The sequence below is a fragment of the Rana temporaria genome, chromosome 9 (genome assembly GCF_905171775.1).
Source record: "Rana temporaria chromosome 9, aRanTem1.1, whole genome shotgun sequence".
NCBI lineage: Eukaryota > Metazoa > Chordata > Amphibia > Anura > Ranidae > Rana > Rana temporaria.
This window is the reverse complement of record NC_053497.1, coordinates 146,687,318-146,714,738: the sequence shown is the minus strand read 5'-3', so window position 1 is coordinate 146,714,738 and position 27,421 is coordinate 146,687,318. Positions and strand designations below refer to the sequence as shown.

General features: G+C 43.1%; 1 protein-coding gene across 8 annotated transcripts in view; it reads right to left on the bottom strand.

Annotated features, from left to right (window-relative positions):
• Window positions 1-27,421, bottom strand: part of GOLGA2 (golgin A2) — a 118,833-nt gene that overhangs the window by 16,191 nt on the left and 75,221 nt on the right. For 7 of the 8 annotated variants that reach the window (XM_040324772.1, XM_040324773.1, XM_040324777.1 and 4 more), the window contains 9 exons: window positions 26,962-27,069; window positions 19,290-19,377; window positions 18,861-19,207; window positions 10,556-10,669; window positions 10,248-10,472; window positions 9,853-9,952; window positions 9,159-9,247; window positions 7,005-7,161; window positions 1,111-1,178 (listed from right to left, as the gene is read on the bottom strand). In XM_040324772.1, coding sequence (XP_040180706.1) covers window positions 1,111-1,178; window positions 7,005-7,161; window positions 9,159-9,247; window positions 9,853-9,952; window positions 10,248-10,472; window positions 10,556-10,669; window positions 18,861-19,207; window positions 19,290-19,377; window positions 26,962-27,069 — 1,296 coding nt within the window. The remainder of the gene's footprint in view (window positions 1-1,110; window positions 1,179-7,004; window positions 7,162-9,158; window positions 9,248-9,852; window positions 9,953-10,247; window positions 10,473-10,555; window positions 10,670-18,860; window positions 19,208-19,289; window positions 19,378-26,961; window positions 27,070-27,421) is intronic. The other variant, XM_040324774.1, reaches the window with a different exon arrangement.

The following is a 27,421-nucleotide window of genomic DNA, read 5'->3' as shown; positions in this document are numbered from 1 at the left end:
ATTCCAAGGCATATACATCTTTTGTGGCCCTGGCGCTGGGAGATCGTCGGGGGACACAAAAGATATACATGTCTAAATAACCTGGCGGGCCCTTCAAAACCAGAATGCAATTGGCCCGCGACTTTGGACGTGCCTAGAGAATAGAGCTCGATGCGAACCAAGTTTTTCTAAGTCCTACGTTTTTAGGCGAGGCTGCGGGTTCGGCCTAGTCTGCCGCAATCCTGGGAAAAGACAGCGGACAAGGCCGAAGCCGCGGCCTCGCATATAAAAAACCTGCTGGCAGCTCGCTGCGATCCTGGGAAAAGGGCGCAAGCTTTGACCTAGTCCGCGGAGCGCCGGTCCTATGGAAAAAACATTCTAAAAAAAACTATTTGGTCAAAATCTGAATCAATTTGCGCTCGCAACTCATCCCAGCTAGAGGGACCCCACAACCTGAAACCAGCTATTGGGTGGGGCAAATAGCAGGGGAGAGGTCCATCAACCTGCTGGAGCAGCACAACAGTCTGATATAGAATCACAAGGGCCAGCTTCCAAAGCAGAAAGGCAGAAGTGAATGGCTCCCAAACAGGCATCTGGCAGAGCATGCACACAGAGAGATACTGGCGGTCAGGGAGGATTGCCTGCTATAGCGTTGTCACTTAGAATAGGAAAAAGCAGAATCAACCATATATTTACCAACAATGAAAACATATATGACAAAGGTTAAGCCGGTCAAAGACCATACTTTTACATGCAATAACGACACACAACAATATAGTTTATGAACACTTTAAGAGCACCTCCTACAGAACATACTCAGAGACTCTGTTTTACAAGCTATTAAATATGTATTTGTCTTGTATATGCTCTTTATAACTCACCAGCCAGATTTTTAAATACAAGAAGCCTCTGACTATGTGTTTGGAGGAGTACAACAAAATCACACACATTTTATGCACGGGACTCCTGGTCAGAATATAACTTAGGAGCCCAGTGCTGCAAGGCCACAGTGCTGTACAGGGGCATATAAGGTCTGGTTAAAGCCATTGGAGAACTTTGTAAGAGAATACTGTGATAATATAAAGAATATACAATTGGTAATTTCAGAATTGGGATCAGAGATGCTCATACCTGTAACTTTTCCATAGCACTCTGTAGAGCATCATACACCTCTCGGGGGACGCTCTCCACACTGAGCTCTGTAAACAAGAACAGACAACAAATACTGTCACATTGAAGAAAGTTACTGCTGGAACATTTACATCACAAAATCATAAGTCACATTATTGTAAGTAGTAATTTTTCACCCACACAAAGAACATCATGTTACACAGAAAGACATTAACTCCACAGCTGCTATGGCTACAAGAAATTACACAGTGAGGTACAATTAAGATGTCATAAAATGTAGAAGTTGAGAGGGATGTGAAAAAAACACCTTTGGAAACAACAAATTTTCCTATAGAGAGCAAAATGGAGATTGCTGAAGGTGATCTGTGGGGTGTGTGAGGAGTGGATTTACGTAAATAAAGTCTTCTAAAATGACAATCTGTTCTGTGATTTACAGCCTGTAAAGGAGTCTGTACTGAGGGATCTGACTTTTTACCTGGCAGTCTCCAGCCCATTACCTTTGACTAACTAAATTGGAACAAGCATGCAGCTAGTGAAGTCAGAAAAGTCATTTATATACTTGGGAGTAGTTGAGAGCCGTTTTTAGTCTCACTGGCTATTTGTTTGAACAGTGAACATGTGGTCTAGATGTTGGGAGCAGAAGCCACCACAAATTCCAACAAAAATGATTAGGTGGCAGAACCTCTACTTTCCTGAACCAGCAGTCTATCAATTTAAAGCATCAATATAGCCACTTATAGGAGATGTAAAGGAAACGTTAAACAAAAAAACACTACATATTTGCCTCCATTCTGTAGCATCAGCGTCACAGTGCAGTTGTCCCAAGAGCCAAGTGATCACATGACCACCAATTGCTCAGCGCTACGTCTGTTTGGAGAAAAATCAGTCACTGCTCACCGCTCTGCTCCTCCAGTGCTCACTGGAGCATTAGGCTGGGGATGGGAAAAGCGCAGGCTCAATATTGTTGGGATCTTTCTCAAGCCTGGCACCGTGATAGGGGGCAACTGCTGCTATGTTCAGAAGATTTGGAGTAACATTTGGTGATGTCCTCTCCCTATAACTGCACTCACCAACTCCTGCAAAATCCAAATGCAGAAAAAACTCCAGGACACTGGGGCATGTCCCTTCATATAAATCTCACTCCCACATTACCTCCCTCACCCGTCTGCTTTTCCTAACCTCTGGTGATGTATCCCCAAAGCCTGGGCCTCCCTCATTTTACTGTACTCAACGCACCCATTACTCTACATCCTCTGGCTGCAGCCGCAATGCACACAATCTAGTTCCCATTTCTCTTCTTCCCATAACCAGAATCCTTTTCTCTTGTGGCCTTTGGAATGCCCGCTCTAACAAACTCGGCTCTCTCCATGATCTCTATCGCCAACTCATTTAATCTACTCGCTATTACCGAAACCTGGCTTCATGAATCCGACACTGCATCTTCTGCTGCCCTATTCCATGGAGGTTCTTCTTTTGAATCACTCCCCCAGACCCAGTGGACGCAAAAGAGGGGGTGTTGGAATTCTTTTAGCCCCACATAGTACCTTTCAGGTACTTCACCCACCCCCCTCTCTGGCACTCTCCTCATTTGAGGCGCATTGCATTCGTCTTTTCTCCCCAGTTTCTCTAAAGATAGCCGATTTACCGACCCCCTGGACCAGTATCAACCTTTGATGACTTCTCTGCCTGGCTACCCTACTTTCTCTCTTTTGAAATCCCCACAATCATTCTCTGATAACTAACCTTATTCGTTTCACCCTCTCCCTCTCTCCTCCACTCACCTAACAGTTACCCCTAGAAACCTACCATCTCAACCCCTTTTCTCTGCTACTGACCACCTCCATGAAAAAAATCACACCCCTGCTCTGCACCGACCTAGCCACTTCTGTCTACAACACTTCACTTCAAGCCTCACTGGACACACTGGCCCCCCTCACTACACACAGATTCATTGGCCATGGTCAAGTGTCGGACAGTCACAAGCAAGCGTTGACATATACTAGAGAGAAGCGTGTGTGTTGCTGTAGGAGCCTTCTACCTATTAATGGTAGCAGTGCTCAATCAGCTCAGAAATCTAGTTCTGTAAATGTAGATGCGGATTCCAGCCAACGGTCCCAAATTCTGTAGCATTTCGCTGGGCAGTTTCTGTGCTTGTATATAATGTTTTTGTAGGGTAGGCATTGGTTAAAAGTGGCCAACCATCCCTGAAGTGTCAGTGTACCAGACCGCAGCCAGAAGCCTGGCTACAAATAATGTTTCTTGCATAAAAATGTGAAGAGGTCTGTTATGTTCATGTTCAGGGAGTATTCCCAATAGACATTGTTTGGGGCATAGTGTTAGGGGAGAGCCCATGTCATCGTGCAGGAACTTGACCAGTTGTTCCCAGTAGGATCGTATCGCCGGACAAGACCAGATCAAGTGGTAGAAAGAGCTATTGCGGTCTTTGGTTCTGGGCATGAGGGGTCCCATTGAGGTTTGTATCTTGCTATACGAGCTGGGGTCAGGTAGGCTCTGTGGAATATGTATAGATGAGTGAGTCTATCAGCCAGCCATGGAGAAACCAATTTACTGGCCGCCAAGGCATTCGTCCACTTATCCTCCTCCAGCTCCCCCATGTCCGCCACCCATCTGCCCCTCAACTTGCTGGACAATTCTGCCGCTACAGGCAGGGTAAAGCTGGAATAGCAAATGGAGGTTAGTTTTTTTTTTTGTGTCCTCACCAAGTAGAACGTATACAACGTATACAAAGTATATAGAGGTGAGATCAGGTGTAGAATTTCCAAACTGGGACTGCAGTGCGTGGCGGAGCTGGAGAAAGCGAAAGAACAGAGTTAGGCAGGTCGAAGGCGAGTTTAAGATCCTTAAACGATTTAACTCCTGCATTGTCCATTACCTGATGGAGATATATCACCCCCGGTTGATCCAGAGATCTATATCTGGCAGGGCGAGTAGCTCGGAAAGGTTAAAATTGCCCCAAAGTGGCATGTGGGTATGAATGGGGGAAGCCCTCAACCGGCGCAGTGCCAGCATCCAGATCCTCCAGTGGTGATAAACCAGTCCCCTTTGGCCCCCTAGTCTAGTTGAACTATGGGTATCACTGAAAATTATCTGAAAGGGGCGTGCAACTTGGGTAGCCGCTGCGGAGCATGCTAGGCCCAGGTACCCAAGTTTGTCTTCCTTGTCGAAGTGAAAGAAATGGATAGTTGGGAGGCGAGAAAATAAGCGTGAGATCGGGTAGTGCAGTACCACCCAGCTCGTGTTTTTTTTTTTTTTTATGACTCGCCAAGATACCTTATGCTGAGAGTTTCCCCAGACAAATGAGTCGAGGATAGAGTCCACAATTTTAAATATCCAAAGCAGCAGGTAAGTTGGAGAGTACCAAAAAATGTATAGGAGTTTGGGCAACAAGATCATCTTGATCAGGTTGATGCGGCCCATGACTCCATGGGGAAGACGCGCCCAATTTGGGTTTTTAGTTCTAATTAATGCATACAGGGGTTCTATATTCAATTTGGCGTATTCTTCGGGGGAGCGTGTGACCTGAATACCCAGGTATTTAATTTTGGTAGCTCTTATAAAAAGGGAGGTGGGCTTGGTCCAAGTTCGGAGGACCTCGGTCTAGGGGAGGATCTGTGATTTGTCCCAATTGATCCGGAGACCGGAGAATTCCCTGAAACGTTCAATGGGATTTAGGGCTGCTGATAAAGAGGGGCCCGCATCCTCCAAGTACAGCAGCATGTCATCGGCATATAGGCTAATGATTTCAACCAAGGGTCCCGCCCCGAGGCCTCTTATGCCTGGATGTTCACTAATGGCTATCGCCAGGGGTTCCACCGCCAGAGGGTACAGCAACGGAGACAGTGGACACCCCCCCCCCCCCCCCCCGACGCATACCTCTACTCAATGAGAAGGGTTCAGAGATCTTGCCATTCACCTGAACCCTGGCTACCTGGGACTGATACAGCAATTTGATCCAAGTGATAAAATTGGGGCCAAATCCATACCTGCCAATGCACTCTTGGCGGCGTCAAGACTGACAATCACATGGGAGCCTACAGAGTCATGGGTGGCCTGTAAATTCAAAAACAGACAAGGCTTCTCACATTGAATGTGGGAGGATGGAGGAACCAAAAATGTGTTGGAATAGCTCCTGAAGTTTGGGGGCCAAAACCTCTCTAAACTGGGAATAGAATTCTAATGGGAGGCCATCTGTACCAGGGGCCTTAGCTGTGGCCAAGTGCGAAATGGCCTCATCAATATCTTCAATAGCGATAGGGGCTTCCAGTTGGGCAACTTGAGTATGGGACAGCGAAGGAACGTTTACAGATTGTAGGAGAGATACTAGCTCATCGTGGGTGTACTGGGAAGTGGAGGCGTACAGGGTGGAGAAGGCGGCATGGAATGCTCCAGCCACTCGGTCAGGATCGGTAATCCGTTGACCAGTGGGGTCAACAAAGGATACCACCACCAGGGGCCTATGATCCAAGTGCGCAAGATAAGCTAGCAACCTGCCCGCCAATTTTCCATGTTCGAAAATCCTTTGTTTGCAGAACATTTTCTGTTTGGCTTTTTCAAAGTGGAGGGTGTTGACTAGTCGAGATTGTACCTTCACAAATGAGGCAGCGTCCTAGGAAGGGTTTAACTGGAATGCCTGTTCTAGTTATTCTAAGTGGGCTTCGGCTGGTCGTAGGACTGATTTAGAGGACGACTTGTATCTGGAGACACGAGTCCTTAGCAGCATCTTGACATGCAGTTGAAATGACTCCCATATCGTTCCGCAAGGGGCCGATTTTCTATTGGTGTTAAAAAATAAGTGCAGTTCATCCTGTATAGTTTCTATGTCAGGGAGGACGGATAACCAAATATCACCATGTCGTAGACGAAGAGAGAATACGGGTGCCATATCCCACATCCGCCAGCCACGGAAGCAGAGAGGAGAAAATAAAAATGTAGTCTATACGCAACATGGTGGAGTGGGAGGCGGAAAAGCAGGAGTAGCCGGGAAGGGTGGGGAATTTGTGGCAAATTCACCCATCAAGTGGCCAAACCTCGTTAAGGCATGGGGGGCGATGTTCAAGAGTCCAATCTGTCTTTTGAGGGGTCAATGACCATATTAAAGTCACCCAGCCAAACAGCTGGAACAGTAGGATAATGTGCCATGAATGCAAGACCGTCCTGTATGACTGTAAATTGAAATGGAGGGGGGACGTATGCAAGTATTAACACCTCAAACCTTCCAAACATAGCATGCAAGAATATATACCTGCCCTGAGGGTCTGTCCGCAGCGTTACAAGCTGAAATTGGGTATGCTTTAAAATAAGGATTGCGACACCACAATGTACATTCACATCAGTCCCTACCCTCAAGGAGCTTACAATCTAAGGTCCCTAAACTCACATTCATATACTAGGGCCAATTTAGGCAGAAGCCAATTAACCTATCAGCATGTGTGGGAGGAAAGCAGAGCACCCGGAGGAAACCCAAGCAGGCACAGGGAGAACATGCAAACTCCAGGCAGGTAGTATAGTGGTTGGGATTCGAACCATCAACCCTTTTTACTGCTAGGCGAGAGTGCTACCCACTACACCACTGTGCTGCCCACACACACACACACACGTTCTTCCTAGTTTTTGTTACAATACTAGTGACTAGTCCTTGGCCCCGAGTACCCTATTTTGGCACAACTGCCACAGTTAAAGTCCTCTTTAACTTGGTGTCCACTATCGTAAGAGAGGAGCTACTACCCCATAAGTCACCATGTCCCCAATGAAAACTTAAAGCAAACTGCAATACATATAGACACTCTAATATCCACTTCCAATGTAATAAAGCAGACAATAACCCATAAAAATGACAGAGGTAGCCCTATTTTCAAAGAACATCTGTGTAATACCTGTAGAGTGATGGAGGGGAGGAGACAGCTGCTGCTGCCGGAGTTCAGATATCTCTTGTAGGAGCTGTTTACAGGTTCTCTTCTGCTCCATGAGCTGCCTCTCTACCTCATCCCGCTCTCCATGTAACTTGGAGATAGCAGAAGAAAGGAATGTCATCTGTGGACATAAACCACACATACATTGGCTTCAAGACAACAAAAATGTTGGCAATAAGACAAAAAAAAGTTATTGTCATGCCTTCAGCAAGTGTTTATGTGCTTTTGTTTAATTGTTGAATATGCTAATAGATGTAAAGACAATTGTAATATCGCCATCTAGTGGCTCTTTTACATACTTAGTATCTGAATAATTTACTGAAGGTAAATGGAGATTGTTGCTCAAGGCCCCTTTCACACATGCGGACCGTATGACCGCTTTTTCATCCATCCGTTTACGGATAAAAAAAGGGACATACATTGATCCCTATGAGATAGCCGGTGTCAGCGGAGGAACATCCGCTGACACCTAATCTCACCAGGGTCCGCAATCCTCCGATTCTGCAGACGGAGGAAAATCCTATTTTTCCATTTGTATGCAGAACGGATCGGGTGAACACGGACAAACGGTCCTTGTTCATCCGATGCCCCCATAGGGGATAGCGGAGATCTGACAGGGCGGTCCCTGCACAGTGTGCGGGGGATCACCCTGTCATTTGCCGGCTCAGCGGGGATCAGCGGAGAGATCCCTGCTGCGAAAGCGGAGGTTCACAGGGCGGATCATCAAGGATCCGCCCTTAAAGCAACCATAGCTTCCCATAATTCCTTTGGACTATACCATGAGGTCTGAGAGACAGCCTAACGGAAACATTGCCGGGATGTTTATAATCCCTTTTCCTAGTTAGACTAGTGTGTTAGGACTGTATATGGTGGATACCGATTGTATGTTATTTCATTTATTTTCATTTTACTCCAACTTCCCTGCAATAAAAGTTGAAAAAAAGGTCCTTGTGCCTGCCGCAATGAGTTGTTAAGGGAGGAGAGTTGGCTGTCCAATTATACCTCAGCCACGTATAGTGAGGGAAGAATAGTTATAGAGCTGCTTTTTTTTTTTTTTTTAACAGACATTTGGCCGAATTCACAATTGAAATTGCCCTAAACTAAGTAAGAGGACCCTGTGGTAACCAAAACCGGTGTACAATACCAGGAAAAGCAAGTAACACAATGCCTGCTAGCAAGAGGCAACTCTCTTTCTTTATGGAGGATTCTGACACACACAAATATGGAAGATGCGGTTCTGAGCCAATCCACCACCTGGTCTGACTTTTGTCAAGTTCACTACACTGGCCAATCTGGGCTCGGTCTGTAGAAATAATTTCAGTCTAATGAAACAGATTCACATTCATGATAGAGAAGACTTCGGGGAAAAAAACCCTGATAATCTAAAGCTGACTATACCAATTCCCCAAGGACACTATTTTTCAGTTTAAATAGAGAAGGAAATGGTTAATCCCCATTTAAGGTTTTTTGCCATCTGTTTCCCGCTAGGGAGGATTTACCTTAATTTCCTGTAATAGGAAATGCTGGCCATACTATGGTTAAGAAAATCATTTGGGAAAAAAACATTTGCAATTTAAACGTGCATGCTAGAACGCCATCAATAAATGCCAACCAATATTTGACATATCGATCGATAACAGCACATTTGTCCTCAATCGATTATACGATCAGCAGAAATTATAACAAATATTGGTTTGTTTGCAGGCACAAAATTATTATTTAGAGAATCTAAATATAACCACCAACGCTTCGAAAGTCGCACAATCGAGCGATTTTCTAACCGTGTATGGCCAGCATAATTAGGGAGAGGGGAAATCTCTGCCCTAAATTTAGGGCAGCTAATATCTGTGTGTCACAAGTGCTCATTTTTTTCGGACCTTGTCAGTATTACAATGTGCTTCAGTTCCAATAATAAATCTCTCTCTCCATCTCTATATATCGAGATAGATATAGAAGAAGAATAGAGTTTCTATACTCTGTTCTCACTATCCACTAGTCTTTCCATAACTCGGCCACAGGTAAAGTACCAGCTTTTATAATGTGTAACAGTGCAATTGTGCAACGTTCTCTGATGAAAACAGACACGCACTACACAGACAAAGGGAAAACAGAACTCACCATCTCTTCCCGAGTCTCAAAATCTTCAGGAACATCCAGTGATGTCTTAGGCATCTCATCTTCATACACTATGCTCTCTACACCATCTCCTGCAGCAGTAAAGGAATGGTTAAAACTTAAAGAAGAACTGCAGTCTGCTTGTATAATTTGTAATAAAAAAATATTTGCCATTCTGAAGCTTCCCTCCACCCACTTTGCATATTATTTTATATATACTATGATTCTGTACTGGCCAAATATGCTGCAGAAATCTCCCTCCACTAAGTCTGGCTGCAGCCATTTAACTGTGGGCAGTTGAAGCTGCTGCCTGTTCACTTCCTGGATTTACGCAGACAAACAGAGGCACACCTTCAGCTATGCAGCTCTCATTGGCCCTCTTATGACCCCCCCCCCTCCACAAACTCTCACAAGACAGCTGTGCATGATGTCATAAGCCTAGGCTTTTTACCAGGCAAGAAACGGAAGTGGGCTGTAGAAGGCATTTTACTGTCAGAAAAAAAAGGGGTGGGGATTGGGGCAGAAGATTTAATGGACGTTAAGTAAAAAAGAAATGAATGAAGGGCCGCTTTAAGATCGAGATGTATTGTAATCATTGCCCAACAAAGATTGTTCTAACGCTTTTCCATTCTGTCCAGCACTAGATAAAGTTTTCTCTAGAGTTGGGATTTAATGCTTATCAGACAATGTCGCTAACCTTCCATCCTACTCAGAACTCTGCTGTCTGAGTCACTGCGAATCTGCAGCACCTGAGCTCGGAGCTCCTGGTTTTCTTTGGTGAGAAGTTCCAGACTTTCCTGAAAAGTAAAACAAGATGTCACTTATCTTTCATGTGCTTTCCCACCACCTCAAACCTAGGCATATCAGTTATTTTCTGAAAACACCACAGGAATTGTGTAGGTGGGAAGACAAATTTAATCTATGCCCACATTGAGAAAAGTAGAACTTTACTTCACTTTAAGATACAATATGAAAAGTGGATTCCACAGTGTTTCTTTTACTACATCGAGAGCTTCTTGGAGGAAGCTTTACAAACTGATGTACTAAGGAAGGTGGGAAAGTGGTAGGCATCTCCCATGAATGAACACTCACTCTGCTGTGCTGTAGCTCCTTGAGGTGCATTTCTACACTGACTTTTCCCTGCACCTCATCGTGCTGCAACCTGTCCATGAGCTGAGCCTGCAACAGATATTGCCTTTGGATTTCCTCCTTCTCTATGGATACTTGCTGGTAGGCTGCTACATATTGCTGAAGATGGGCAGAGATCTCATCTCGCTGGGTTGTCAGCAGCTGAACTTCTTGATCCCTTGTAGCAAGCTGGAATACAAAAATGGTCACAATGTGAATCCTGTGATCCAAGCAGATTGCTCCATACAGTCTTCTCCAGGTGGCGGCCTCACCTGCTCTTTAAAATCGCCCAAGCTTTCCTGTAACTGGCCCAGCCTCTTGGCCAATTCCTTCTTTACATGCTGCTCACTCTGCAGCCCATTTGTGAGTTCAAGGTTTTCATTTGTCTATGTAAGAAATAAAAGAACAAACAGGGAACTGAGTAAACACTATACAAAATCCACTATACAGCTGTGAAAAAAAAAACTCACTACATAACTCCCACTTATCAGGTGTCCTTGTGGCCTACAATATGTGGGACGCAGTGTTTGGATGTTACACATAAAGCTTAGTGAACATAATTCTGCTGCACAAAAAATAACTAAAAAGTTTTGCCTATAGTTCTACTTTAAAGTGGAGGTCCGCCTTAAAAAAAAAAAAAAAAAATTTTATATATATATATATATATATATATATATATATATATATATATATATATATATATATATTTATTAATTAAAAAGCCAGCAGCTGCTTCCAGATACTATAGACAAATATACAAAGACATTCCTGCATGAGACCTTGTTCTCGGTGCGGAAGGTTATTGCCCGTAATTGGATGGGTCAATAATAATAATGTATATTAACAGGGAATGCACGGCCAAATATGACAAAATATGGGATCGTTGGTTACAAGACTCCGATACTTATAGGTAAGGCGCCTTGAGTCTGTGTTGCCAGATAGGTGGTTTACCCCTGGCTGGGTGTGTTGTTGTGGGTCTAGGTGACCTACATGGTCGGCACCACATATTGCCCTCTTCCTGTTTTTGTTGTTTTTTTCCATATGTTTGTTATTCAGGACACCAGTTTTGAACTGTCTGTATTCTGCTTACTGTACACCCTCATGATATCATTGACACTTTGGATGTATGTACTAACATGTATGCACTTATTGTTATAATAAATTTGGTTAAAAAAAAAAAAAAGCCAGCAGCTACAAATACTGCAACTGCTGACTTTTAATATATGGACACTAACCTGTCCAGGGTGCCCACAATGTCGGCAGCCGGTGCCTATCAGTCGCTCGGCTCTCGGCTGCTGCTGCCACCATATCAATAAACAAGTGATAAGCGCTTCAAATAGGTGATCGTGATCACGACAGAGGATAATTACAATAATAAGTGCACAAATACAATCAATAACTGCACTGTGATATGTGAAATGAATATCAACTGGGAACAATTCCCAGTTGATATTCATTTCACATATCACAGTGCAGTTATTGATTGTATTTGTGCACTTATTATTGTAATTATCCTCTGTCGTGATCACGATCACCTATTTGAAGCGCTTATCACTTGTTTATTGATATTTTGATTTTTGTGTTATGTGAACACTCTTAGATATAGCTGCATCAGATTTATATTTATGATCACCGCTTTATTATCACAACTGTATACTCACAGTAGCGCATTGAATTTTTTTCATTTATTATCCGCTGCTGCCACCATCCTCGGTGAGGAAAAAAGCAGCGTTAACGTTTTTTCTGCGTTTCGCATTGAATTCAATGCACGTTTCGCCGCGCAAGCTTTCAGTCGCGTTTTTCTCTCTCTATTCAAAAATCAATGGTTCCTTATGAGAGCTCATTGATTTGAATAGAGGTCAAACCAGAAGTCGGATCAAGATGATCCAACTTGCAGTGCGACTTGTGTTCTGAGAATCTTGAAGCGGAACCCCGGAAAAATGTAAAAAAAAAAAAAAAAAAAAAAATCCCCCCCCCCCCCCCCCCCCAAGACGATACCAGACCTTTGGGTCTGTAATGGATCTTATGGGGGACCCCCACACCCAAAAAAAATGCGTGGGGGTCCCCCAATATCCATACCAGACCCTTATCAGAGCATGTAGCCCGGCAGGTCAGGAATGGGGGGGGGGGCGAACCCATCCCTTATGACAGCACAGCCCTGGGGCATGATGGGACTGTGACGTCATAAAAGACGTATATATGTCTTTGCCAGTACAAACCATGGTCTAGTGGTCACGGATGAACTATATATGTAAACATTTTTCCTTAAATTTAAGGACCATGGACATTATTCACAGTGTAAACTTACTAGATCATATACTGCACTATTAGTGCTGGGTTTTTTCCCACAGGGGGCAGGAGCCCACATACTATCACTGCATCTGGAACCCACCCACTATTGCATGGACTTATGCCTTATTTCCTATTATAGATATTAGCAATCTAGTATGATTTGTTTTTGCAGGTGCCGGATTTAGACACGTGTTTTATATACTTATATACTTGTCTCTCTTTTTCCCATAGAGGGCAATTGCCTAGGCACCAGCTTTATTTTCATTTATTCATTTTTTACTTGTATCTGCTACGGTTGTTGTATAGAGGCAGATGCCTCCCTTCTGACATCTAGGAATATTTACTGCCACCTAAGGGTACTATACACATCCCATTGACTAGCACTACACCGCCCCATAGAGTGCACATTTGCCAACATATGTTATACAACACTAGATCACCTCCAGTGTATTTGCCAGCCTACAGAGTCCGTGCACACCTATCCCCATAGGACATTGGGGCTCACACTTGCACACGGCCCTACTCAGTCTACCAGGGACTAGAGTACCCACATTGGGGCTACCTGATACTTGTCCCTGCCCTAGGAACAGGTTTATCATCCATAGGGTTTCTACTAGACAGGTGTCTAACTAGGCAGCGCCACTATCCCTAACTTTACATATAACGTCATAAAAGACGCTCGCCCCCCCCCTTTCCTGACCTGCCAGGCTGTATACTTGGATAAGGGTCTGGTATGGATCTTGGGGGAAACCCCACAGCATTTATTTATTTTTGGTGTGGGGGTTACCCTCAAGATCCATACCAGACCCAAGGGTCTGGTATCGTCTTGGGGGGGAACTTTGCACAGTTTTTTTATTTTTATTTTTGCGGGGTTCCCCTAAAAGATTCTCCGCACACAAGTCACACCGCAAGTTGGATCATCTTGATCAGACTTCTAGTGAGACTTCTATTCAAATCAATGGGCTCCCATAGGGAACCATTGATTTTGAATAGAGAAAGAAACTGGACAAGGCTTAACACAGCGTTAACCCTCGTTAAATCGCGTTTAACACCTTTTGCCAGCATCTGACGTCTTTACAGCTCCAACGCTTGAGCTTCAGAACGCACTGGTCCTGTTTTTTTTTTTTTTTTTGCAGCTTAAAAAACGGTTATGCCATTTACAGTTCTAAAACGTCAAGGTGGGCATGAGGCCATAGGCTAACATGGAGAGGCGTTTTTAAGCTGCAAAAAACGCTCATAAAAATGGCTGTAAACAGGTCCATGGGCTTGAGGCCTTAGTGTTGTGCAAACACAGGAGGGACAGTATCTTTAGGTTTTGGTTCATTGAAATCAGGCATTGATGTCAGTGTGTAAAAAAGGTAAATTGCAGTGCAACCTGTAAGGCCCCTTTCAGACGGAGGGATAGAATGGTGCTTTTAGCTGCGGATTTTCTATTTTTCTACCGCAGCTAAAAGCACACAATGTTTTCCTATGGCCCCATTCACACACAGCGTTACATGCGGTTTGGTGCGAATAGAAAAAATAGAATTGAATGCGTCCAGGTGCGATGTAGCGCAGCTATATGCACATAACCGCAGGTAATCGCAGTCTTTTTTGTCAACTGCGGCTAGCAGCATTTTAGAATTCAAGGGACCCCCCAAAAAAAAAAGGGTTGCTATGGAAATGAATACCGCAGCTAAACACGGCCGCAGTTAAACGCACGTAAACGCATGTAATCACAATGTGCAAATGCAGCTAATCGCAGTGCCTGGAGCCTTGAATTTCACAAAACATTTGTAGTGCTTTTAACTGCGGCAAAACAGCCGTCCGTCTGAAAGGGGCCTAAGAATACCTCAAATTCCATGGGATTCCATTGCAGTGGCTATGTAATAATACAGCCAAAAACTGTGCAAATGCACATGAATCAACATTGTTACACATTCATATACGGACTCAATGATCAGGAAACAGATTGCTACAAACTATGTTTTTCCACAATGGAAGGACCCCAGTCACAGTTAAGACATACAGAAAGCAATTGCTTTTGTGTCCTGTTCACACTGCAACATAGCCGGAACTGTGGTGCAGCGAGCTGCGATACAATGCAGATAAGCCACGTGCCGCTGTGTAGGGGCATGAATGAAGAGTTACTTTGGTGCTCATCGAACAAAGTTTACAACAAAAAAAAGGGGGGAGCTGTGATGCTATAAAACGCACATAACATCTTCCCCCGACCACCAGCTCACTGCAGTCGAAAGAGACAGCTGCCCGCACACTAAACCACTTCGGTTTTGTGAGCGGTGAATGGGCCCTAATTGATAACATCCATAAAATGGGTTGGTCTCAGTAAAATAGTAATATAACATACATAAAACACAATAAGTGTACCAAAAAGAGAAAGTCTCTTAATATCCAAGTATATCAACACTAGAGCTGCACGATTAATTGTCAAGAATCGTTATCGCTGTATCAGTCAGAAGAAGGGTACAAAAGAATTTCTAATAGATATACCTTGGAACACTGACGAGTCATCATCAAGTGGAGAAAATATGGCACAACAGTGACATTATCAAGAACTTGATGTCCCTCCAAAATTGATGAAAAGACAAAGAAAATTGTTCAGGGGGGCTGCCAAGAGGCCTACAGCAACATTAAAGGAGCTGCAGGAATATCTGGCAAGTACTGGCCATGTGGTACATGTGACAACAATCTCCCCTATTCTTCATATGTCTGGGCTATGGGGTAGAGTGGCAAGATGGAAGCGTTTTCTTAGAAAAACATCAAAGCCCGGCTAAATTTTGCAAAAACACATCTGAAGTCTCCCAAAATTATGTGGGAAAATGTGTTATAGTCTGATGAAACCAAGGTTGACATTTTTGACCAGAATTCCAAAAGATATATGTTTGTCGCAAAAACACTACACATCACCAAAAGAACAGCATACCCACAGTGAAGCATGGTGGTGGCAGCATCATGCTTTGGGGCTGTTTTTCTTCAGCTGGAACAGGGGCCTTAGTCAAGGTAGAGGGAATTATGAACAGTTCCAAATACCAGTCAATGTTGGCCCAAAACCTTCAGGCTTCTTCTAGAAAGCTAAACACGAAGAGGAACTTAATCTTTCAGCAAGACAACGACCCAAAGCATACATCCAAATCAACAAATGAATGACTTCACCAGAAGAAGATTAAAGTTTTGAAATGACCAAGCCAGAGCCCAGACCAGAATCCCATTGAAAATCTGTGGTGTGATCTGAAGAGGGCTGTGCACAGGAGATGTCCTCGCAAACTGACAGATTTGGAGCGGGCAAAGAAGAGTGGGCAAATATTGCCAAGTCAAGATGTGCCATGCTGATAGACTCATACCCCAAAAGACTGAGTGCTGTAATAAAATCAAAAGGTGCTTCAACAAAGTATTAGTGTAAGGGTTTACACACTTATGCAACCATATTATTTTACTTCACTCCACCTAAGATTTCAGTTTGTTGTTTAAAGCGGTTCTCCACCCTAAAGTGGAGTCCCGCTGATCGGAACCCTCCCCCCCTCCGGTGTCACATTTGACACCTTTCAGGGGGGAGGGGGGTGCAGATACCTGTCTAAAGACACTTCCGGCCAGACGTCTGTCGCCCGTTGTGTGCTGGGAACACTCGGCTCCCAGCACACAGCGGGAGCCAATCGGCTGGCGCGACGCGACTCGCGCATGCGCCGTAGGGAACCGGGCAGTGAAGCCGCAGCGCTTCACTTCCTGGTTCCCTGAGCGTGGATGGCGGGGGGAGCAGCAGAGAGACGAGCGATCGCTCGTGCTCTGCTGCGATCGGTGCTGGACTCCAGGACAGGCAAGTGTCCCAATATTAAAAGTCAGCAGCTGCAGTATTTGTAGCTGCTGGCTTTTAATATTATTTTCCCGTGGCACATCCGCTTTAACTGAGCTGTACAGTTTATAGGTCACATAAAAAGGTGGAAAAGGTTCTGAAATAATTTATCTGTCTAATTTTTTTTACATCACAGAAACCTGACATTTTAACAGGGGTGTGGTAGACTTTTCATACAATATATATATATATTACACACACACACACACCGTTTTATGCAAAAGTTTAGGAACCCCTGACAATTTCCATGATTGTCATTTATAAATATTTGAGTGTTTGGCTCAGCAATTTCATTTTGATCTATCAAATAACTGAAGAACACAGTAATATTTCAGTAGTGAAATGAGGTTTATTGGATTAACAGAAAATGCACAATATGCATAGAAACGAAATTCGACAGGTGCATAAATTTGGGCACCCCAACAGAAAAATCTCATCAATATTTAGAAGAGCCTCCTTTAGCAGAAATAACAGCCTCTAGACGATTCCTATAGCCTGTAATGAGTGTCTGGATTCTGGATGAATGTATTTTGGACCATTCCTCCTTACAAAACATCTCCAGTTCAGTTTGATGGTTGCCGAGCATGGACAGCCCACTTCAAATCACCCCGCAGATGTTCAATGATATTCAGGTCTGGAGACTGGGATGGCCATTCCAGAACATTGTACTTTTTGATTTTGAGCAGTGTTTCGGGTCGTTGTCTTGTTGAAATATCCAGCACCGGCAAAAAACTTCAACTTTGTGACTGAATCCTCAACATTATTCTCAAGAATCTGCTGATATTGAGTGGAATCCATGCGACCCCCAACTTTAACCAGATTCCCAGTACCGGCACTGGCCACACACCATGATGGAACCAGCCACACAGCCCCACAGCCCCACACCATGATGGAACCGGCCACACAGCCCCACAGCCCCACACCATGATGGAACCTCCACCAAATTTTACTGTGAGTAGCAAGTGTTTTTTTGGAATGCTGTGTTTTACCGCCATGCATAACGCCCCTTGTTATAACCAAATAACTCAATCTTTGTTTCATCAGTCCACAGCATTAGCACAGCTTATTCCAAAATGAAACTGGCTTGTCCAAATGTGCGTTTGCATACCTCAAGTGACTCAGTTTGTGGCAAGTGTGCAGAAAAGGCTTCTTTCGCATTACTCTCCCATACAGCTTCTCCTTGTGCAAAGTGTGCTGAATTGTTGAAGTATACACAGTGACACCATCTGCAGCAAGTTAATGTTGTAGGTCTTTGGAGGTGGTCCGTGGGCTGTTTTTGACCGTTCTCACCATCCTTTGCCTCTCCAATATTTTATGTGGCCTACCACTTCTGGCCTTAAAAAGAACTGTGCCTGTGGTCTTCCATTTTCTCACAGTGGACACTGACAGCTTATATCTCTGCGATAACTTTTTGTAGCCTTCCCCTAAACCATAATGTAGAACAATCTTTGTTTTCAGGTCATTTGAGAGTTGATTTGAGGCCCCCCCATGTTGCCAAAGAGTCAAAGAGAACAACAACTTGCAATTGGCCACCTTAAATACCCTTTCTCATGATTGGATGAAGTTTAAGGCTTAATGAGATCACCAAACCAATTGTGTGTTCCAATTAATCAGTGCCAAGTAGTTACAGGTATTCAAATCAACAAATGACAAGGGTGCCCAAATTAATGCACCTGTCTAGTTTTGATGCATATTGCGCATTTTCTGTTAATCCAATAAACCTAATTTCACTACTAAAATATTACTGTGTCCTTCAGTTATTTGATTGCTGATCCAAAAACACCCAAATATTTATAAATGACAATCATGGAAATTGTCAGAGGTTCCTAAACTTTTGCATACAACTGTGTGTGTGTGTGTGTGTGTATGTGTGTATGTGTGTATGTGTGTATATATATATATATATATATGTGTGTATGTGTGTATGTGTGTATGTGTGTATGTGTGTATGTGTGTATGTGTGTATGTGTATATATATATATATATATATATATATATATATATATATATATATATATATATATATACATATATATATATATATACACACACACACACATACATACATACACACACGTGTATATATATTCCAGTACGTACGTATATATCTATAACTATTTATTTTTTAATTAGTGATTTTCCCCATGAAAGTGGAGGTATCCTTTAAGTAATGACACACAGCAGATAACCTTAGCTGTAAGGAGTTCTGTCTCTCTCTCCAGTTTTGACTGTTACATATGCCCTTAGCAAGATACATACACAAAAGGAGACAGTGTCACCATATACATTTCTGGGAAGTATTTGACATTACTTTGATCAAACCTTAACCTAAAAACACAAGGACAATCCTCCTTACCTCTCTGCGGCATACAGTCTACCACAAAATAACAAAATACATCCAGTAGAACCTTAATGTCTGGCAACTGCAAGAATCTTACCAGTTTAACAAATCCATTTTGGAACTCAGCCAGTTGCTCCTTCAGCTGCCTGTTCTGGGTCAGCGCTCGGCTGATGGTGGCTTTGTCACTCTGCATGTTTTCCAGGATCTGCTGCTTATCCACGGTTTCCTCATTCTGCCGTTCTACTGTCTTCTCCAACTCCAGCAGGCGCTCCTCCTGCTCCTGATTGAGGCGGCTCAGCTGGCTGTTGTCCTGCACCAGGGCCTGGTACCTGGACTGCAGCTCTTCAAACTCTTGCTGTAGCTTCTCCACCTCTCTTTGAAGGGCCTGCTCTGTTTCAGAAGGGCCCTGCATCACAGGGGACTCGGTGTCAGCTGGTTCCGCTGCTGTCAAATAGCAGAGAGATAAATTGTGTCATCTGCAAAAATAACTCCGTACCAATGACTCTGTATTCACATCACTGTGTACCTGATGCTAGTAGCAGCTCTGTCACTCTGGTCTCCAACTGCTCAACTTGGACACGTGCGCTCTCCTTCTCTTGACTGAGGGTGTGTAGCTAGTAAAAAAAAAACAGTAATATTAATTGACTAAGAACCAGGGTAATATTCAACACATACAAGCATGGAAGGCAAAGCATATTTATGAATAATAAAGATGTTCAACTTTTGCAACACATTACATGTTTTGCCTGTATTTAGGGTGGAGCATGTAATATTTTCCAGCTCCTGTGACCAATTCCGCCAATCTTCCCTGCTAGTTTTCCTGTGAATGAATGAACTACAACTACTATCAGCCATTGCGGCTGATGGCTTGTAGTTCTCAAGGAACTGTGAGGGCAGCGGTGAGCGTCTTCTTGGTTCGTAGATTGTTCCTGCTCTAAAGTACCATATTTATCGGCATATAACACACAGGTGAATAACACGCACCTTCATTTTAAGAGGGAAGTTTTAGGAAAAAGAAAATGAAATTTTAAAGAAAGAACTTTGAAGCAAAATAATGGTCAGTGCCCATCAATGCAGCCTGATCAATGTCCATCTGCAGCCTCAAAATTGCCCATCAATGCAGCTTAATTAATGCCCATCTGTAGCCACACAATTGCCCATTAATGCAGCTTGATCAATGCCCATCTGCAGCCTCACAATTGCCCATCAATACAGCTTGATTAATGCCCATCTGCAGACTCCCCATTGCCCCATGAATGCAGCCGATCTCAGGGAGGGGGGCGGGATGAGTGCCATCAGATTACATACAGCGAGAATCTCCTGTTTACTCAGCGGCCTCTTAAAGACCTCAGGTGTTTTTCAGATTTGGTGTTTGCAAGACTAAAACATTTTTTTCTGCTAGAAAATTACTTAAAACCCCCAAACATTATATATATTTTTTTTTCTAACACCCTAGAGAATAAAATGGCGGTCATTGCAATACTTTTTGTCACACCGTATTTGCGCAGCAGTCTTACAAGCGCACTTTTTTTGGAAAAAATTCACTTTTTTGAATTAAAAAGTAAGACAACAATAAATTTGGCCCAATTTTTTTATATATTGTGAAAGATAATGTTACGCCGAGTAAAATGATACCCAACATGTCACGCTTTAAAATTGCGCCCGCTCGTGGCATGGCGTCAAACTTTTACCCTTAAAAATCTAGATAGGCGACGTTTAAAAAATTCTATAAGTTGCATTTTTTGAGCTACAGAGTAGCTCTAGGGCTATAATTATTGCTCTCGCTCTAACGATCGCGGCGATACCTCACTTGTGTGATTTGAACACCGTTTTCATATGCGGGCGCTACTCACGTATGCGTTCGCTTCTGCGCGCGAGCTCGTCAGGACGGGGCGCTTTAAAAAAAATTTTTTTTTTTTTTCTTATTTAATTTTATTGATTTTATTATTTTTTACACTAAAATATAAAAAAAAAAAAAAATGATCACTTTTATTCCTATTACAAGGAATGTAAACATCCCTTGTAATAGAAAAAAGCATGACAGGTCCTCTTAAATATGAGATCTGGGGTCAAAAAGACCTCAGATCTCATATTTAGGCTTAAATGCAAAAAAAAAAAAAAAAAAAGGAAAATTTGTCATTTAAAAAAATGACAGAAAAAAAATTGTCTCTTTAAGAGGCTGGGCGGGACTGACGTTTTGACGTCACTTCCGCCCAGCAGAGCTATGAGGACGGGTGGGGGCCATCTTGCCCTCACTCAAGTCCTCACTCTCCAGGCGGCAGCATCGGATCTCCTCCGCCGCTACCGACGGCTCCGGTAAGCGGCGGAGGGCGCGGAAAAGCGGCGGGAGGGGGGGGCCCCCTCTCCCGCCACCGCCGCGGAGACCGCCGTTATCGTTTACACGGCCGCCAGCTGAAAACATGGATATCTCAGTTGTGGCAGCAGCTGCTGCCGTTACTGAGATATCCATGTTTAAAAAGAGGACGTATATATACAGTGGGGGGTCCGTAAGTGGTTAATACAAAATCCCACCTCTTGGACCGGCTTCTATGAAGACAGAACGTTGGTCCAATGTCGGCCCAGGAGACGGGACTTCCTATTACAGAGACCGCTGAGTAAACGGGAGATTCTCGCTGTATGTAATCTGACAGCTCTCGTCCCGCCCCCCTCCCTGTTCTCGCCGAGGCAGCCCAAAATGCAATATTGGCGTATAACACGCACTCGCTATTTGCAACCAATTTGCAGGGTGAAAAAGTGTTATATGCCAATACAGTAACTGCGTGACCATACGAGATACGGGCAGACAGCCATCTTGAGTCTGCAGGGGCCCTGCATTGCACCCATGATCCCTAGAAACAAAAAAAAAAAGAAAACATCTCAAAGTGAGTCAGACGGCAAAATAAACTAAGCCGAAGTTTTAGCCTTTCAACTAGGGTTGCAAGATACCCATACTAGTATCGGTAGTGATACTGAGCATTTGCATGAGTACGTGTATTTGTGCAAATGCTTCGATGCCTAATCCGATACCTGTGTCCTCAGCCCAGCAGGGGGGGCCGGGCAGCCTCACAGATGATCGGTGCGGGCAGTTAGAGGCATCGATCTCCCTGACTAGCTTTCAATAAAGCAGCCGACAGCCTCCTCTCCCTCTAGCGGCTGTTGGCTGCTTTACTGAAAGCTATACAGGGAGATCGTTGCCTGTAACTGCCCACACCGATCGTCTCGACTGTCCCGCTCTGGATCTGTCAGTGTGGAGGAAGGAGCTGGTAAATCTGTCATTTACCGACTCCTGCCTTTTCTAAATGAACAGAGTTCATGATCACGGACTGTCCATAACGGTCACTGAGCATTGTAAACGGTGTTTATAATGTTTCAGTTTATGAATGAACCGGAGCTGCTGTCTTCTGGCCATTCATTTTCAGCGCAGCTGAGGCTGCAGAGAAAAGGATTGGGGAATCTGTGTCCTCAGTCCCTGTCTCAAAAAGAGAAAAATTGGGGGCCTGATATCTCACCAAAGCCCCCCAATAGGGCTGATAAAAAAAAATGTAATAAATATTTAAAAGGTTAAAAATTTTAAAATTAAAAAAAAAAACTGGCACCGTCCCCTCCTTAGTACCATAAATAAATTATTAAAAGATATAACCAAACTGGAAGAATTACACCCCCCCCCCCCAGACACAAATCTAGATCTCTAGCTTAATAACCCAAGATCTGAACTCCGATCTGTTATTGCAGATCATGACAAAAAAAAAAAAATATAGGCAACAAATCAGGTAAATTATTAGCCTCTCAACTACGTCAGCATCAACATAAAAACAAAATTCATGAACTATCCCATCATACCTCAGGTAGGGTAGCACAATCCTCAAGAAGACACCGCCCAACCTACCACCAATAGCGTAACAGAATTTTAAAATAATGTAAATCTGCCAAATATTGAACCTACCGTATTTATCGGCGTATATCGCGCACTATTTTCCCCTTAAAATAAGGGGAAAATCATGGGTGGGCGATATACGCCGATAGCCACTTCCCGCGCTCAGTTTGAAATCCTGCGCCGACATATACCGAGTGCAGTACACTCGGGTACATTCGGCCAGGCTCGGCTTCGCTCACGCATAAACGTCACAGAGCGTGAGCGCGAGCGACGCCGAGCCTGGCCGAATGTACTGCACTCGGTATATGTCGGCAGAGGCGTTCGAACTGAGCGCGGGAAGCAGGGACTCAACTTGAGGCGCGCGCTGGAGAAGCCGGGAGGACACCATCGAGGCCACAGACGGACGCCGGACCGGACGATGGAAAGACACCAAAACTGTAAGTAATGAAATCATATAACATTTTTTTTTACAGGAATTTCGGGGGCAACTTTAGGGGTGCGTGGTATACGCGGGAGTGCGTTATACCGCGATAAATACGGTAAATCCCGAGAGAAACTCAAACCAATAACTAAAGAAACTCTAAAAGGTCATGAAAGAGCTCCTAAAAAATCTCCAAGATCTGATGGCCTATCAGGGGGGTATTTTAAAGCTTTCCACGGAAATTCTAGTTCCTTACCTTACAAACGCTTTTAACCCTGTTTCTCAAAAGAACTATTAGAAGCCATAATAATTGCATTACCAAAACCAGGCAAACATCTGTCAAATTACAGACCTATATCATTATTAAATTCAGATTTAAAAATGTAGGCAAAGATTTTGGCCAACAGACTAGTAAATATAACACCCTCCCCAATACGTCCTAATCAAGTAGGCTTTGTCAAGGGGAGACAAGCACCCGACGGCACCAGAAGGAAGCTGAACTTGATCAGCAAAATACATAATCGATCGAACGCCCTCTTTACTTCTGGTATTGGAAAGGAAAGGAATTTCCCTTTTCTATGAACTATTGACTTCTAATTCAAATTAAAAACGCTCATATGATAAAGTGGGAGAAAGACTTAGATCAAGAATTCACTTCAATGGAGGAAAGCCATAAAAATATCCAGTAAAACCTCCTTGTGTATCCAACATTGGGACAACGCGCAAAAAATAATAAATATATTGTATTTTACTTCATACAAACTGTCAAAAATATACCCATCTGACATATTGTTGGAGATGTAATGAACAAACCAGCAACCTTCTGCACATTTTATGGAGCTGTAAAAGCTTGCAAAGCTTTTGGAAATCAGTAGCATCTTTCATAGCAGATATTACAGGGAACCTATCCAGGCCTACTCCTGCTACAGCCTTATTGGGCTTAAAGAGTCACTAAAGGAAAAACATTTTTTAGCTGAAATGACTGTTTACAGGGTATAGAGACATAATAGTTAACTGATTCCTTTTAAAAATGATTAAAAATAGATAAAAAACAATCATATAATGTGCCTACAGTTTAGTTTGTTTTTGCTGTTGTTTCCTGGTTCTCTCATGTACAGAGACAAAGAGCCAATAGAGGGCAGAGATGAATTGTAAAACGAAACTGGATTGGTGCTGTGGGGTTTTAGACACACAGTAATCACACCTCCTTGATTAGTCACCACAGTGAGAAATCTCCCAGTACTGTGGTGATCAGGAAACAGACAACCAGGAAGTGTCCAGAACAGAGAGGAATTACAGCAACATCAAAGAAAAAACGAACAATGAGGACATGAAACCAGGACTGCAGTAAGGTAAAGGAAGCTATTTAGCTAAAAAATAAAATTCCTTTAGTGACCCTTTAAATCTTGATTTATATCCCATAACATATAGAACAATCGTGGTTCATATTTAATAGCAGCAAGGCTCACAATAACCAATATGTTGAAATCCATTGATGCCAGTGTTAATTTTGTCGACTAAAACATTTTAGTCGACTAACTTATTACCATTTTAGTCCACCAAAATACGACTAAACAATTGAGATGACTAAAATAGGACTAAAACTAAAATGGCATTTTAGTCAAAAGACAAATACGAAATCGAAATGTTACTTCAAAATGAACACTGGTCGGTAGTGCGTGTTCATACCTCAATACCATAAATAATAACATATTCGATTTTTCACTCCAGCAGTATATAATGAGTTTGGAAATTGTAGAGAAATGCTTAAATAATGCATTACAATTTAACTACACAAATTTGATTTTAGATGACTAAAACAAGTTTTAGTCCACTAAAATGTCCTGGAGATTTAGTCGACTAAATACGACTAAAACAATTGCAGAATACTAAAATGGGACCAAAACTAAAATGGCATTTTATTCCTAAGACTAAAACGAAATTAGTTGCCAAAATTAACACCGATTGATGCACCTAATCTAGCGACGGTAATATCAGCACAATTCGAGTTGCCAGCATATAAGAACTACTAAAAAAAAAAAGAAAACACGGCACACCTGGTTCTCTCACCCTAGAACATCTAAATACTTAAAGGAATGTAACTTGTAACTTTGACCCTCAGCCTGAACACTCATTGGAGTCTAGTTTTGGCTTAGGCCCCTTTCACATGTCCGTTCCGCCTGTCCGTTCATTACAAGTCCGTTAACGGACTTGTAATGAATCCCTATGGGAACGCGTCCGTTAGCGGATCCGTCGGGATCCGGTTTTCGGACGGAAGAAAACCCTATTTTTCTTCCGTCCGGCGGAACGGAACTGATGCAGACGGACAGACGGTCCGTCTGCATCCGGTTCCCCATAGGGCAGAGCGGAACTGAGACAGGGCGGTCCCTGCACTGTGTGTGGGGACCGCCCTATCCGCCGACAGCTCAGCGGGGATCCCCGCTGAGCCGACGGAGCGGACAAAAGAAACTGACAGGACGTGTGAAAGAGCCCATAGTCTCATTTTTTTCCACTTTTCTTCAATATTGCCTTTTCTATCATAAGTGGACACAACTATAGATTTAACTTGATGTCCATTTCATGCCTACAGCTTGAACCCATTAGGGGTAGGCTGGTCTGGGACATCGGGAGATGAATATTCCAATACCAACCTTCCATTATAGTAATCACCATCATTGTTGACTACAGTAATTAGCAATTTGTATCGTTACATATCGTTATAATGAAAAAAAAAAAAAAAAAAAGTGGCATCGGTGCAACCCTACTTTCAACAATCTTGACTATCAAACCAACAAAACATTTCTGCAGGCATTTTGCTTGAATTAACGATCACCAGGAAACAAGCTGGTGTAATGTTCACAGATAAGGGGGTCAGAGGGGTATTTCAAGCCAAAATATAACTATAAGGAGGCTTGTCTGGCATCCCCGCTCACCAGCTGATCCCGCGCTATCGCTCTGCAGCAACCAACACACTGTCTACACCCAGGAACCTGCGAGACATCCACCAGGTCCCATTTAAAGACGCATGCAGTCCTAGTGCCGGACAGGCACCCTCACAAGTAAGGGGCCACTCAGCCTTTTATATTGTCATGATTTTACATTAAAACGTTAATGCACTATAGCTATCTCCTGTTTATTTTGTGGTTGGAATCCTGAACATCATTTGACCATATGATCGCAGCAGTCTGAACGGTGGTGTATAGTGTGCAGGCACTTAGACCTGCTCAGCCCTAACAACCCACTTTTTAAATTTTTAATTACGCTTACGCTTTCTGGTAAGCATGTCCCTTGTCCATAGCACATCGGGTGAAGTTCCAGTATATGGTGGTGGCTGCAGTATCACAGAAGATTTTTTTGCATGATTCTTCGGATTGAATTCACTTGTGGAGGCAATCACATATGGACTGTGTTTTCTAATTGACTTCTAATTGGTTTTGAGGTGTCACTCAAGAGACACGTATATATATTTTTTATTTTCTATTGTTTAACTCATTATCTATTGTTCTACTCATTGGTAACACCAATATTTAATATATTTCGTACATAATTTACATTTATCTTCCAACACTGAGGTGTTGCATCACCAATTGTCACTTAATCGCTGCACTTTGTGTAGGAGAGATTTAACTCTTGCATGGTTTTTGTTCACTGGAGTGTTTAATTTTATCTAATATAATCCATTCAGGTACTCCATTGGGCTTGTCCCACTGAGGGCATACCAATTATTTGGAATAGTATTCACTAGCGCCCTCTTCCACATCCCGATCACATTGCACAATATTCCTATATTTTGTTACAGAGGAGCTGCTTTTCACTATAAGTAATTATTTCACTTTGTGATTATTGATTTTTACTTCATTATTTTGGCGCGGAAATACACCACATTCACAAAATATAACTCACCTGCTCAGACAGCTGCCGGACTCTATCTTGCCAGACAGTACCCTCTTCTTTCAGTTTTTCCACATACTGGTCTCGTTCTGCCCTCAACTGTTGAAGAGAATCTGACATCTATGGATGAAGAGCAAAAGACCGATTAAAAAACAAAACAAAAAAAAAAAACACTTTACTGCAGAAATGCTGTACTTGGCCTTCCTCATTCCTGGCTACATGCTCAAAATCCAGGAGTTTGGTCACAAGATCAGAGTTCTAATTGGAAAAGAGATCATTTGATCAACTGTAAAGGGTTTTGAGTCTAGTGAGCGCCACTGCAAAGAGCTTTGAGCACCACTGCTTGGGCAGAACATCCATTTCCTAGCTTACTCTACCCTTATCGACTGAAGCAAATCTGTTGAGGTTACATTTTGAACCCAATAGAGTGGCTGGAGGGGGTTGAAAAATGCCAAAATTCTACCCCATCATT